The 15,783-nt window shown below is 28.8% G+C and overlaps 1 protein-coding gene across 3 annotated transcripts in view; it reads left to right on the forward strand.

Annotated features, from left to right (window-relative positions):
- LOC122511935 (LIM/homeobox protein Awh) overlaps positions 1–15,783 on the forward strand; it is a 51,669-nt gene that overhangs the window by 1,472 nt on the left and 34,414 nt on the right. The window contains exons 1-2 of one of the 3 annotated variants that reach the window (XM_043627505.1): positions 5,652–5,875; positions 5,947–6,031. The exons of 1 other annotated variant lie outside the window; for it this stretch is intronic. In XM_043627505.1, the coding sequence (XP_043483440.1) occupies positions 6,026–6,031 (6 nt within the window). In that variant the 5' untranslated portion in view covers positions 5,652–5,875; positions 5,947–6,025. Of the gene's footprint in view, positions 1–5,651; positions 6,032–15,783 lie in introns of those variants that run through there. One more of the 3 variants, XM_043627503.1, reaches the window with a different exon arrangement.

Raw genomic sequence — 15,783 nt, forward strand, 5'->3', positions numbered from 1 at the left:
AGTTTTTTTAAATTCAAAATGGCAGATGCAATGTGGAGGACAAAATATTTTAAAAATTTCTAAAATGGCATTAATTTCGTCACTCGGGGGTTTTTAGGGTAGCTAAATACGAATCTGATGTTAGTTTTTTTAAATTCAAAATGGCGGATGCAATATGGAGAACCCATACATTAAATCTACGAAATAAAATCAGCAAATTAGAGCGAAAACTAAAACATCGTAACAAACAAGTTAATCGATATCGTATGAAATTGAAAAGGACTATGGAAAAAACAAAAATTATGATCGATAAGAATACTGAAAATTCTCCAGACCGAATTGTAAGAAATTTATTTCATGGTCAAAATGTTTCCCCAGCAGTTAAAGAAAATTTGCTTATAGGAGAAGTAATAAAATGTCAATTAAAAGAAAATTTTCATCAACTTGACAACCAAAAAGATAAAAGAAGGTTTTGTGAATTAATATCAGGTAAAATTGTTCGAAAATATAAAAGCTTACACCTTGTAACAGATTTGACTTTAGGAGGATTCATGCGTTTCAAAAAAAAGGAATCAAAATATTATCAACTTTGGAAGCAGGTAAAACAAAAGATAACTGCATTTTTTGAGAATGACCAGAGTAGTCTCCTTTGTCCGGGCAAAAAGGACTGTATCTCTAGAAATAGAGTTAAAAAGCAAAAATAAGAAATTAAGAAAAAAGAAAAAAAATAATAAAAAAATATAAAATATAAAATAATAATAATATAATAATCATAATATATATATATATGTTATTAAATTTATTGCAAATCACTCAAATTTGAAAATCAGCTATCAAACTTTTTGTCGTCTTAAGCCTTTTTGGGTTGTTCCTCCTGCTGCTTCTAAACGGGACACTTGTATGTGTATAACACATGCTAACATGGCTTTAGTAATTTCTAGACTAAAAGTTGCTAATATAATCGAAGAAAAATTACCTCAAGAAACTTTATACTACGAGAAGTCTGCTTTGAAAGACGAATGTCTTGAAAGAACATGCAATGACTGCAAAAATAAAAAACTGACACCAAAGGGAAACTTTACTGAAAAAGATAATTTGTATTATGAAAAGTGGACTTCTACTACTAATAAAATTATTGTCAATGGTGTGGAAAAATTAAGTAGAAGAACAATTAAAGAAAAGATTCTTACTACAAAAGGAAAACTATTTACATCGTTAGAGAAATCAGTAAAGCCATTTTTTTACATGTCAGAAACATGCAGCATCAGTACCAAGCTATAGATGCAATAAAAAAAATTTGAAATCGAATGAGATACTTATTCACATTGATTTTTTTGCAAATCTTTTGTGCAAATATTCGGAGGAAATACAAGCTGTCCACTTTGGTGGTTCTAAGACGCAATTAAGCTTGCATATACAGTTGTTCTTTATCACAAAAAGTTAGAAACTACCAACATTGAGGCCACCTGTATGTGTACTGTTTCTGATAATCTTCGTCACAATGCAATTGCCATTTGTGCCCATTTACAACCAGTTATAGAAAAAACTAAATCTCTAACGACGAACTTAAATGTTGTTTATTTTTTGAGTGACGGTCCTTCCACACAATATAAAAATAAAAAAAAGTTCCACCTCATTGGGGGTCATTCACAAACTACGTCACGCTTTCTCGGACTGATTTTTACCCCCTCCCCCCTTTGTCACATTTTTTACATACAAAAAAAAATTTTCCACACTTCGTCACACACAGCTTGACACCCCCCCTCCCCTAGGAGTGTGACTTAGTTTATGAACGACCCCATTGGAACATATTTGGCTGAAAAAATAGGTGCAAATGCTATCCACTGGCATTATAGTGAAACAGGTCAGTACCTGCCTGCAAGTCTGCAATGTTTTAAAGGTACTCAGAAAGTACACGAAGTAATTTGGACTAAAAAATCTTCTATTTTACAACTTCGTTCACTTACATGTATTCAATGCTCATCGGCGAGAAAGTGTGTTCATTACACACTAGGAGAAATTAATTTATTACCATTCAGTCACAATATCAATGTTTCTCATTTGATGTCTCACGATCTACGATGTTCTGTTTCAACTCAAAGTGCATCAAATAGTAAAAGACTTAGATATGGTGATGTCTATTCTGACAGTGATAGTGAAGACAATGAAATTGTTCAGGACAATGTTCAGCAAATTAGCAATGCAGCGAAAAATGAAGATTATGTTATAATAGCGATTCGAGGTGCAAGAAAAATAAGGAAACATTCTGTTGGCAAAATAATAGTTATAGTAACCCTTCTGGAAACTAAATACTCTAAAATTATTAACAAAAGTGAAGAGAGTAAAAGCATTTGTTTTTCCACAAACCGAAATTATTTCCGTCATAGAAAAAAAGATTTAGTTTAAGTTCTTGCGCTAGCAACAATGAATGAAAAAGGCCAGTATATACTTTTGTTGAAGATTTTTCTAATCACCATAACGTGCGTTAGAGTACAGTTAAAAATTTATATTCTAATTATTCTATTTGTAAGTTTCACATATAAAATAAAGTATTACAAAATGTATAATCTGTATGTATTTATTTTTGTTATATTTCATCTTAATCTAACTTTTCTATTCCATTACAAATATAAAGGAGATTTTCATTAACCATTCTTAAAAATGTAATTTTTTATTGAAAATGATTCTGTATTTCTATTTGCATTTTTTAATTCTTTAAAAAAAACTTTCGATTCGCTATCAAAAATAATAATTTATACGGTAATTTTATTGATTTCTATGAAGTCGACCGCTACATTGCAACAGCTACTTTGAATTTTTTAAAAATAATAACGGATTCATAATCAGCGACCTTAAAAACCCCCAAGTAAAAAGTTTCAAGTTAATCAACTCAATTTTAAAATATTTCGTCCACCATATTGGATCCGCCATTTTAAATTTTTCAAAAATAATAATAGTTTCATAATCAGCGACCTTAAAAACCCCCAAGTAAAAAGTTTCAAGTTAGTCCACTCAATTTTAAAACATTTCGTCCGCCATATTGGATCCGCCATTTTGAATTTTTTAAAAATAATAACGGATTCATAATCAGCGACCTTAAAAACCCCCAAGTAAAAAGTTTCAAGCCAATTCAATCATTTTACTTCCGACAAAAAATGAAACAATTATTTTACATTAAACAATTGTTTTTTTTAAATAATAATGTTTAGAAAGATCGTAACAAGGTATTTTAGAGCCTTGTTCAGGTTCTTCTCTTTACATTTCAATAGTCATAAAAGAGTATTTGAAACTTTTTTTTTATTATATCTTAAATCTGCATTTGTCCTTTTTGAGAGATTCACCCATAAACAAACAGTTAGGTTTCACTAAGCAAGCTTCGACAAGCATGCGCGTAGGTGGCGCTAGTGAACTTGTCCAAAAATCGCGAATGGCCTACCTAGACAGTGGTCCAACCTCAAGTTACTCCCCTATATATATACATATGTATATATTTATAAAATGCAATACTGCGTATTATCAGTTTTTAATTCAAAATTATATTGTTAGCAAATAATACATTTTTTTTTAAGCTTCAAAACCTTTCAGGCTATACACGTATAATATATATAAATCAATTCTCTATATAATTGATATCTGATGTATAGGAATTGATTTAAAAAATTAGCAGTTAATTAAATTTTTTGAAAATTTAAAGGATTGAAAAGTATAAAATATTAAACTTTTCATTTAAAAAAAATTATTAATTATATTATTTTTCTTTAAAAATTCTTAAAGTTTTGAATAAATTTATTCAAAAATTCAAAAAAAATAATTTTTAAAAAATTATAACAATTGTAAATTTTGTAAAATTTTATAGTTTAAAGAATTTTATTTTTTATCTTTGAAAATGATCTATAAATAAATTATATTTTTGAAAATACATTATTTTATGAATTTACAAAAAATATTCTATTTAAATAATTCAGTTAAATTCTGATAGGAATTGATTAAAAAAAAATTCTAGATAAAATTTTAGAATATGAGCACACTAAAAAAAATTTTTTACTTTCAGCCTCTTTTTGAGGCTGAATTTAAGGTGTAAATGGAGTCAGCCCCATTAAACAACGACTAGACTTATACGTGAAATACATGGGCTCAATTTAAGATGTAAACGGAGTCAGACTTTTTTTTCCTGTGAGGAGTAATTTTTTAAAACTTGATAAATCTATATTTTCTTATTTCGAGAAATTGAAAACCCCAAATGACATTCCTGACTATAGAGTTAATTTTAATATACAAAATTAGTAATATTTTATTTTTATAACAACTTTTTTATATTTAAAAATTAAAACGTTCTGTTTTTAATTATACTTCACCATAATTAAGTGATTTAAAGGTTTGGGCAATTTTTTCTAATAAAAAAACATAAAAATTACAAGTCATCTTGGTTATTTCAAAAAGTTTTTAAAATTCGTTATTAATAATTTTTTTTCTAAATTTAACAAATACAAGACGATTTGTCAGGTCTTTAAATTATACTAAATTTATGTTTATTTTGATTTTTTGTAGAAAATAGAATTATCAGCTTTTAAAAATTTTCTCCTTAAATAATTGCGAATATATTTAAAGCATTATAACAGAAATTATAGGAATTAATTTAAATTTTTTAAATTAAATTTTTTTAAAAATTTAAGGGAAGCAAAGAGTATAAAATTTTTTAAATTTTTATTTTAAAAAATTATTAACTACATTTTTTTCTTTAAAATTTCTTAATGTTTTAAATAATTTTATTCAAAAATTCTAAAAAGAATAATTTAATTTGAAAAAAAATACAGTTGCAATTTTTAGAAATAATTAAATTTCAAAAGGTTTTTCATTGAATCATTAATTGAAATTTTAATTCCTAAGAAAAAATAAATAAGAATAAGTTTTTAAATTTTTGTTTAATGAAAATTATTATGAGGTATCGAATAATTCAATTTAGAAATTCCGAAAAAATTTGTTTGTTGAAAAAATGCGTAATTAAATTTTCTTTAAATAATTGTATTTTGGAAAATAATGTTAAAAAATTTATCAATTGAATATTTTGCTAAATTTCATTAAAATAGCTTTTACATTTTATTGAGTTTTATTTGTTTACTTTTAAAAATTATTATGAAATATAATCATATTTTTTAAGGATTTTAAAAAAATTTTAATTTATTGTTACTTTATACTCTCCAAATTTTAGTTACTAAATCGTTTTTACAACAAATATTCGTTTTTCCTTCTTCATGATTTTAAAAAATTTTTTCTAGCTTAAGACTATACCCTACATTGAAAGTCCCAAAGTACGTTTATTTAATTTTCTTTAGTTAGGTTGAAGTAAACAGAGGGAGATTTTTCGATTTAAAAGATTGTCGACTCCAAACGGATTTAGCCATTTCTCTTTACCTTGAAGTTACTTGCCGAAAGCTCAGTCTGATACAAACGAAATTGTCCAATCACCCATGTATATGCTTTCCCAGAGGGAAATCTATGATTTGCAGGCTTCTTCAAACACAGCAACCTGAAGGGGGTGGGGAACCAGTCGCGTTCCTACCTAGGCGTTTCTGGGCGTTTTCATTTTAACCAATAGAACTTCACTTGCTTCCACGCCTTCGCTGAATTCAATATGTTACCACCCATTGAAAGGCAGATCTAACAGTTATTGGAAGCTCTCTCGGCAAGCATTTATCCATAAATACAATTCTCTGACGAGACATGCCGCGGTACGGTACCCTTATTCATGCGAGTGTTTGGTTCAAAATAAAATTCTAGAAAAAAAAGAGCATTTTTCTTCACTAGTGAACAAGACTCAGTTTGAAATGAATTCTTTTTCATTTGCTTCACTTACCAAAGACTCTTATGTACCTTTAGGTGTATTAGAGTTACTTTCGTGAGTTGAATTCTTAATTTAATCAGCGATAAGTGGAAGTCAGTGATTATTGTTTAATGTGTGAATTTTAGTGTTTGACACGAAGGACTAACTGTTTCGAAAAACAGTGATTGTTGAAGATTGGAACATTAAAGGAATATTAGAATCAAGATGAAGGTATAGTATAAAATAATAAAGAGTATGAAAATATGTTTGTTTGTCAGTAGCGGATATTTCAGAACATTCTATTGACCCCCTAAAGATTAGAAACGGTTTGTGGGAATTAGAATATATGTCTAAAATCAGTAGGATGACCATAGACATCCTTGAACATTCTAGAAATTAAGATATCCCTAAAATGCCAGTAGGGTGTTAATGAACATCTCTAGGTCATCCTAGGATGAAGATATCCCTAAATGATTAGTAGAATATCCATGGAAGTCTCTAGGTCATCCTAGAAATGAAGATATCCCTAAAAGATCAGTAGGATGTCCATGATCATCCTAGGAATTAAAATATCCCTAAAATGACAGTAGCAGGGGGTCCATGGACAACTCTAGATCATCTTAGGAATTACCCCTAAAAGGTCAGTAGAATGTCCACGGACATCTCTAGGTCATCCTAGGAATTAAGATATCCCTAAAAGATCAGTTGAATGTTTATGCTCATCCTTGGAATTAAGATATCCCTAAAATAGTTTTAGGGATACATTAATTCCTAGAATGTTCAAGAGCTGTTCGTGGACATCTCTGGGATATTTCAGGACATCCTATTGACCCCCTAAAGAATAGAAACGGTTTGAGGGAATTAGTATACGCCTAAAATCATAGTAGGATGACCGCATGGACATCTCTTGTACATTCTAGGAATTAAGATATCCCTAAAATGACAGTAAGGATGTCCATGAACATCTCTAGGTCATCCTAGGAATATCCTGATTGTCGCATTGACAATATATGGTTATTCCTAGATAGTCATCCATATAGAATGTTCTGAATATGCGGATGCTGTGAGGAAAAATTTTATTCACATTTTTTTATTAGAGTTAAATTTTCGTGTAATTTTATAGACCCGAGAAAGGAACGATCATATTTTTTTATTGCCTTATTCTTAATCTAATTCTATGGAATTCATGAACCCTGATAGCACCCGAATATTCAGAATAGCCTACTAATATGACCATCATAGGTATGGCCATTGGTCCGTGGAAAGCTAGGATATTCCTAGGATGTCACAGGGATGGCATCCTAATAATTCGATAATTTACGAACACGCCTAGGACGTTCATATTAGGCTATCCTAAAATATATCCATGACACTGAATTTAGCGTCGACGCGACGCTCAGAATCAACTACATTTTGGGATTGTTAACAAAAATTGTCATTAAATTTCTTCTTCATAAAATTTAAATTCTTCCATCATGCATCTCAGGATTTAATCAATTTAAATCACTTTTTTTAAACTAAAACCCTCAAAAACAATTATTTAATTCTTTTGATTTCGCAAAAAAGTTGTCGACGCTAGCTTCAGGGACCTAAATATATCTATTGCTGTTGGGGAGTGTCCGCAAGTTGTTTTCCACACCTCATTGACTGTTTAATGAATTCAAACTTGATAATCAGTTAATTATCACAGATTAATAAGAGAGATGGTACACCTATATTTATATGCGGGTAAAAGCAGTGAATTTCAGTAATTTTACAATAATTTAAGAGCTTTGATTTTAGTTTAAAATTTTAGTTCAATTTTACCCATTGGAAAATATTCCCTTCGCGAAATGCCCTCTGTAAAAATCATATAGAAATTCAGTCAAATTTCCATTTATTTTTTTTCCATTTTCAATTTATGATGGAATTCCGACTAAAATATTAAGATAGTTAGGAAACACTGGATATTATACCGAAATTATAACATTCTTAAAACTGGTATGTCCATACCGGATATCTCATGTCCATTCGGTTGTTTAGGATATTATACGGACGTCCTAAGAATATCCGGAAATTATAATATCCACAGGATGGTCCAGGAGCGACCAAATAAGATAATATAATCTTGATTACTTCTTAGGGATATCTGAATTTCCGGATGTGACTAATAGGACATCCGTAGGATATCCTAGAATATCCGTTGCTGTTAGGGAATAATAGGAAATAGTAACGCTATATGGGCAACAACTTAAATACAATGAGAAAAAGGAAAATTCTCCTCTTCAATAAAATTTATATATTCTTAATTTATAAAAATAATAATTTTTGTAACTATATATATATGTATATTAGGAAAAAACTTTAAAACTGTATGGGATAAAGAAAATATTCTTCACTCTTATGAAATTTATCGTTTTAAATAAAAAAGAAAATTTTGTTTTACAAAAACAAAAATGTCATACAGTAAAAAATTTCACTTATTTTCATTGTTTACAACTTTTTGCCCACAGTTAAAGAAAGAAAAGACATTTTTTTTATAAAATAAAAAGTTTCATCAAGAGGAAGAATTTTCTTTGTTCCCATATTGTTTTTACAGTTAAAAAGAAGATAAGAAATTTTTTTATAAAATGAAAATATCCAAATTTCCGGATACGTCTAGGACATTCATATATAAGACTTCCGGAAGTATTTGTTGGCTGTTAGGGCATGTTTACTTATTTTCCGAATATTCGAAAAATAAGTTTCTTTGCACTTTTTTTTCATTTTAAAAAACAGTTAAGATTAATATTTTTACATAATTCTAGCTCTGACGATTCCTACACATGTGATGAATATATGTGTTGAAAATTTCGTAAAAATTATTCCAGTAGTTTTCAAAAAAAAACATTATACACAGCATAAAAAATGAGTTTCGAGAAAAGTATGCATTTAAAGCTTTTGTTAAAAAAACATCGAAAATAATATATTTAGAATAACAATTTTTGCAAAAAATCTATTTTTTTAAAATGGCAAAATAATATAAACCCTTAAATTGAGCATTTTTTTTGTAGAGTTTGAATAACATGGAAAAGTTTGAGATATTAAATAAAAATTTTTTATTGCCATTTCTGAATTCTTTGTTGCTCAAAACAAAATAAATTATTCAAAAAAAAATTAATTTTGAGCAATGTACAGACAAAAGCCTGATTTTACTAATATATAACTGATAATAATTTTATCCGTTTCTTCAAATTTGGATGTGCACTTGAGAAAACTAAAATGCTTTTGTGCCAAAAACAAAAATATGTTGTTGTCTTAGCTATAAATATGTTCTTTTATTGGATCTAAAGTTTTAGTCTTTTGAAAAAGACTAGTAATTTTGTCTTTTATCAATTATATGTATAATTTTCATTAGCAGAAAAATTTTATTCAATAATTTAAAAAATTCTCTAAAATACTTGTGTTGGAAAATTCACTGAGGAAAATGGACGACGGAAAAATTTGATGCTAAAAATAAATAGTTTCTACGCAGTACTATTATTTTTCCTTTACTTGGAAATATTAATTTAAAATTTCCCTAAAAATATTAGTAGAATATATATTGCGGGTGTATTACATTTTTTCAAGCAACAAATTTTTTCTGAATTTCTTAATTAAATTATTCAAAACCTCAATACTTTTTGTTAACCAAAAACTTAAAAGCTTATTTTTATTTATTTTCCCATAGGAATTAAAATTTTAAATAATTTCAATAAAAAACCTTTTAAAATTTAATTATTTCTAAAAAGTGCAACTGTAATTCTTTCAAAATTCAATTATTTTTTTAAAATCTTCAATGAAATTATTCAAAACTTTAAGAATTTTTAAAGAAAAATAATGTAATTTATAATTTTTAAAATAAAAATTTAAAAATGTTTATACTCTTTGCTTCCCTTAAATTTTCAAAGAATTTAATTTAAAATTCTTTTAAAATTTAATTAATTCCTAAAATATACCTGTTACAATAAAACGCTTTAAATATTCAATTATTTTCTAAAATTTTAAATAAAATTTTTTTAAAATCAATTCCTATCAGAATTCAACTACGAGAATTGAATTCTTTAAATAGAATAATTTTTGAAAATTCATAAAATAATGTATTTTCAAAAATACAATTATTATATTTATAGATAATTTTTAAAGATAAAAAAATTCTTTGAAATTTAAATAGGGTCCAGTTGGGGTAAATCTGGACAAAATACCTATTTTTTACAAATAGGTAAAATGACGTACATTTTTATTATAAAAGTCAATACTTCCGGTTCTCTATTGCATTAATTTCTTCCTTGTGTTCTTTACATTAATTTTATGGAGCATAAAAAAATTTGGATAAGCTTTAGTCGCATAAAACTAACTGTCTGGATTTACCCCAAGATTTAGAAAATTTCCTAAAATTTAGGGTAAATCCGAACAGCTTAGTTTCTAAGAAAAGGTTTTAAAAAAACGTTACCTTAAGTATATTACTATATATTAATAAGGGATGGAACAACTTAAAAAAATTCATTGTAGATGTATAAAAGTTTAATTAGTAGCTGTGATCTGAGCTGAAAATGTTGACGTCGAACTTAATTTTTAATTTGTAAATTATAAGCTCCAACACCTCTTGTCCGCATTTACCCCCTGTCCGGATTTACCCCAACTGACCCTATTTATATTAATAAAATTTTACAAAATCTCTAATTGTTTCAATTTTTTAAAAATTATTTTCGGGAACTTAAGTATTTCAAAAAATTTGAATTATTATTTTTCAAAAACCTAATTTTTTCAGAATTTTCAAATTAACTGCGTTTCAAATTTTAATCATTTTTTAAAAATAAATATTTAAATACTTATTGTTTTTTATTTGCTTAAAATTTTTAAATATTTTTAATGTTAAACCATTTTAAAAATTGTTTATGAAAATTTTTATGAATTCAATTGTTTATGAAAATTTTTATGAATTCAATTATTTTTTAGAATTTTTATGAATTCAATTATTTTTTAGAATTTTTGAATAATATTATGCAAAACTTTTAATTTTCAAGGAAGCTAACAAATTAATAATTTTTAATATTTAAATATTATCATACTTTTACAGCAATTAGAATTTCAAAGATTTTAATTTAAAATTTTTTAAAATTTAATTATTTCTATAAATAATCCTAACTTTAATGCTTCTAATTATTTTTTAAAAGTTTTAACTCTCTGCTGATGCTAACGACCGTTATCGTCAAAAATCGTCATTCTGGACGCCTGGTGGGGACTATGGGAGTTATGTTCTTTGGCCATAGAGTATGGGGATAAGTTATTAGCATCAGCAGAGGGTTAACTAAAATTCGTTTTTAAATCAATTCTTATCAGAATTTAACTAGGATAATAGTAGTATAAGCTTGCTTCAATATTGCCTGGTATGATTGCAGCAAGCTTACGGCAATCTTGCAGCAAGATTTTTGTAAGCTTTCTGCAATATTGCATCGAAGAAACTGTTTCTGATGTATATTATAAAGAAAAATTTACCTAAAGTAATTATATATGACGTATATGACGTTGTTTTATTCAAATAACAACCATTCATTTTGCTTCTGGTCTTAACTTTATATATACATAATATTCTAATGTGAGATATATATAAGCTTTTAAATATATTAGCATAGAGATGTCAAATAATACCAAATCTTGTGTCTAAATCGGATTTACTGAATGATTCGGTAGTTTGTACGCATGTTATATACATGTCATTCACTAACATTGTCTTATAACACACACGCAACTATCCTCGCACAATATATGAATACATTTCGAATCTAAAACACTCAACTAAACAGGTTTATGATAGCATTTAATATTATGGAACTTGAAAAGTTTTTAAAGTATTAGATTTTGAGACATAATAATTTATATATTTTCACTCTGACGTGCTGTAGGGAAAAAGGTTTTTGCAAATAATATTGTTTCTCAAAGTAACTTCTGGAAGATTATCAATTGTTTTAATTTAATTTTTCTTATCTCGCGGAAGCCAAAAAAACCTGATTTTTGCTAAAAATGTCTTATCCCTTAATACAAAATTAATAATTACTTAAATTTAGCATCAAGTCTAATCGTTGTTATTCGCTTTCCTTTAAAACACTGACAACTTAAATCATCAACAACAACGAAATATCCGAACGAATTTTCGTGGCGAATAGTTTTCCCCCTGCTGATAAAATAAGACCGAATTTCCGGATATCTAAATATCCGGATGCTGTTAGCGGGTAATTGTTGAATTTTAGTAAAAATTAAAAATTCTAACGTATGATATACATATCTCGATAAGCTGAAGATAGAACTCAACAATTTAATACAATTTAATCCCTACAAGAATTTAATGTTTGATGTACCCTTCGCTAGAAAATCACGCCCCTTTATCCCCAAACCGCAACATAAAAGAGAAACCACCCAATACAACTCGAAGGGTATGACGTTCTTAACTAACGGGGCGGCTAGCATTGCTGTGAAATATGTATGTAATAGAAATCATGAATGACGTGCATGTGTATATGCCTCTACTAACATGCAGGTATTCTCTTATAATCCTATTATATAACTTCTATGAAAGTCAAATGCTAGGGTGTGCAGTGATGTATATATATTTAACCATCATCGTGCAAGACTCTATATTTACATGCTCGCACTTCATAGTTAGTTTAATCAATATTTTTTGACATGTATTATTATCAGCCATGTTTTTATAACTATAATTATTATTTCATTTTTTCAAAATCTAATATACACATGACATAACAGTAATGCTCTTCTTATTTTTTGATCCGGACTCTCAATTGTATGGATCTGGGGGTCGGTTCTGTAACTCTTCCACTCCCACTTTCCACTTTTTACTTCCTACTTTTACTTCCCACTTTCCAGTCATAGTTTCCACTCTCACAGTCCACCCCTTCTTTCCACATAGTTCTAATTGAGATGTTTGTACCAATGTTAAAAGTACTATTTCAATGATATATTATAGTAATATATCAAATTATTTCCATTAAATAGAAAATTGAAAATAAAAAGTAAGAATGCAAGTAGGAAATGGAAAGTAGGAAGTGAAAGTGGAGTGGGAAGTGAGTGGGAAATGGAAAGTGGGAGTTGAGTGTAAGAATGAAAATTTGAATTCTGTAACTTTTCCACTTCCCATGTTCCACATTTACTTCAAACTTCCACTTTCCACATGTTACTTCTCACATTTACTTCCAACTTTCTACTCCCACTTCCACTCTCACTTCCCACTCTCACTTGCCACTCCTTACTTTCCACTTCCCACACTCACTACCCACTTTCCATTTTCTACTCTTGCTTCTCACTTTCCATTTCCACTTTACACTCTTACTTCCATTTTCCACTCTCGCTTCTTACTTTCCATTTCCACATTGCACTCTCACTTCCCACTTTTCATTTCCACTTTCACTTTCCATTTCTCACTCTCACTTTCCATTTCCCACTTTTTACTTCCCACTTCCATACCCACTTTCACTTACCACTCCCTACTTCCGACTTTTACTTTCCACTTTTTACTTCACACTTTCTACTTTCCACTTATTACTCACAATTTCACTTTCACTTCCCACTCTCACTTTCTACTTTCCACTTTCGATTCCTAATTTCTCTTTCCACTCCTAATGTCCAACTTGCCACTTCTGCTTTCCACTTTACATTCCTACTCCCACTTTCCACTTTCATTTCCCATTCCACTTTCTACTCCTAATTTTGAATCATTGAAAAAAAAAGTTTCAATATTGGTCATTATTAAATGACATTCAATAAAAAATTTAAAAATTGAGATAACTGACAGGTGCTATATATATTATATGAATTCATGGCTCTTTTCTCCACTAAAGATCAAGAAAATTTTGAGCTATTTTCACTTAGATCTTCATTTGTATTAGCGGTTTGAAAAAAACATCCCCATAAAATTTTAAGTATGATTTTCGACCATAGAATTTTACAAGATAGGAAAAATATTATAATAATATATCAAATTAGTTTTACTTAATAGGAAAAAGAAAATGAAAAGTGAGAATGGAAAGTGGAAAGTTGGAGTGAAAAGTAAGAGTGAGAAATGGAAAGTGGGAGGCTAAAGTGAGAGTGGAAAGTAGGAAGTGAAAATGAGAGTGGAAAGTAGGTGTGGGAAGTAAAGTGGAAGTGAGAATGGAAAGTGGGAAGTGGAAAGTTGGAGTGAAAAGTGAGAGTGAGAAATGGAAAGTGGGAGGCGAAAATGAAAATGAGAGTGAAAAGTGGTTGTGGGAAGTAAAAAATGGGAAGTGGGAAGTAAACAGTGGAAAGTGAGAGTGGGAAGTAAAAAGTGTGGAGTGGAAGTGGGATGTAAAGTTGGAGTGAGAATGGAAAGTGTGAAGTGGAAAGTAGGAAGGGAAAATGAGAGTGGAAAGTGGTTGTGGGAAGTGAAAAATGTTAAGTGGGAAGTAAAAAGTGGAAAATGAGAGTGGGAAGTAAAAAGTGGGGAGTGGAAGTGGGAAGTAAAGTGGGAGTGACAATGGAAAGTGGGAAGTGGAAAAGTTATAGAATCAACCAGGTCGGAAACGAGAAATCTCAACGACAGTTCTTTGAGTATTGTTCTCAAATTGCGTATGGTCATCGTGGAAAGATTAAATCCAGAGACTATCGTGTGAGGTGTATAGAAAGAAATGGGAGAGAAAGTTCATCTAGCCTCTTCAGTTAAAGTTGAACATGGCTATGGATATGGCTATCAACGAGAAGCGCGAAAAATGCGAAACTTTGGGAGCAGAGGAAGCTGAAATGTTTCCCAAAATCGAGAAGAAAGGGTCCTGGAGCGGGTTATTTTATAATAAAAAAATTTGTTTAATATATTTTTTGGTACATTTTGGGATATTTAATAAAATACTGAATACGAAAATTTCATAGCTTCGAATATAATCTTTGAAAAAAATTCCCAAATTTGGCCTGTTTCATATGCACGTACATGGTGATTTTACTCCTTAAGGTGATTATGATGTCAAATTAGAATTATTTTTAACTTAAAGAATGTTATAATTATGGTTTTACATAAGTATAATTGATTTTGTATCGAATGGGATTGCGGGCAAAATATATACTTTGGAAATAGAATTGTACAATTTTACGTATATATTTGTATATATAAAAATATATCCTCTATTTATACTAACGTTATTTTTTACACATTAATGAACTGTTGTTTTAAAGAGTTGATAGTTTCTTCTACCAAACTGAAAGTGCTAATTAGAATATTAATCAAAATCACACAGTACGTATAATGAGCAGGCTCTTTTTTGTTTTATTTTTTATTTACAATTTCTTTTTATTAAAATAACATTTATTTACTCTTTCAGTTACAGTGGGCAATATATCTACCACCTTTTTCAGACGGTTGAAAAAAATATAATAAAAAACCTCCTCAGATTTGCTTGAAACTCACTACCTACGAGTTTTATTGGTTGCTGATTACGAAACTGCTATTCGTTTTCAAAAATTCAAAATGGAAGATCCAATATGGCGGACACTTTTTTAAAAATTTAATAGATTCACTTGAAACTTTTGTTACTCGGGAGTTTTTGGGGTCGCTGATAACGAATCTAATGTCAAATTTGCAAAATTTTCAAAAGTAAAAATGAAGGATTAGAAATTAAGAATTTAACAAAATTAATATGAAATATGCGATTTGGGGATTCTTAGTGACGGTCAGTAAGAATGGTTTTTATTATTTTTAGTCTGTTGGATCTGTGTTTCGAATTTTGCAAATATAACATGAAATTTTTAATCAGCGAACGCAAGACCCCCGAGTGACTATAGTTTCAAGCAAATCTGAATGACTTTAAAAGCTCCTCCGTCATATTAGATCCGCCATTTTTAATTTTTTAATACTAGTACCAGATTCGTAATTAGAGAACCTGAAAATCCCCAAGTGACAAGCTTCAAGCTAATCCATATGATTTACATTTTTTTGTCCACCATGTTGTGGTCGCCATTTTGAA

This window comes from Leptopilina heterotoma, unplaced genomic scaffold (assembly GCF_015476425.1).
Source record: "Leptopilina heterotoma isolate Lh14 unplaced genomic scaffold, ASM1547642v1 Lhet_91, whole genome shotgun sequence".
Classification (NCBI taxonomy): domain Eukaryota; kingdom Metazoa; phylum Arthropoda; class Insecta; order Hymenoptera; family Figitidae; genus Leptopilina; species Leptopilina heterotoma.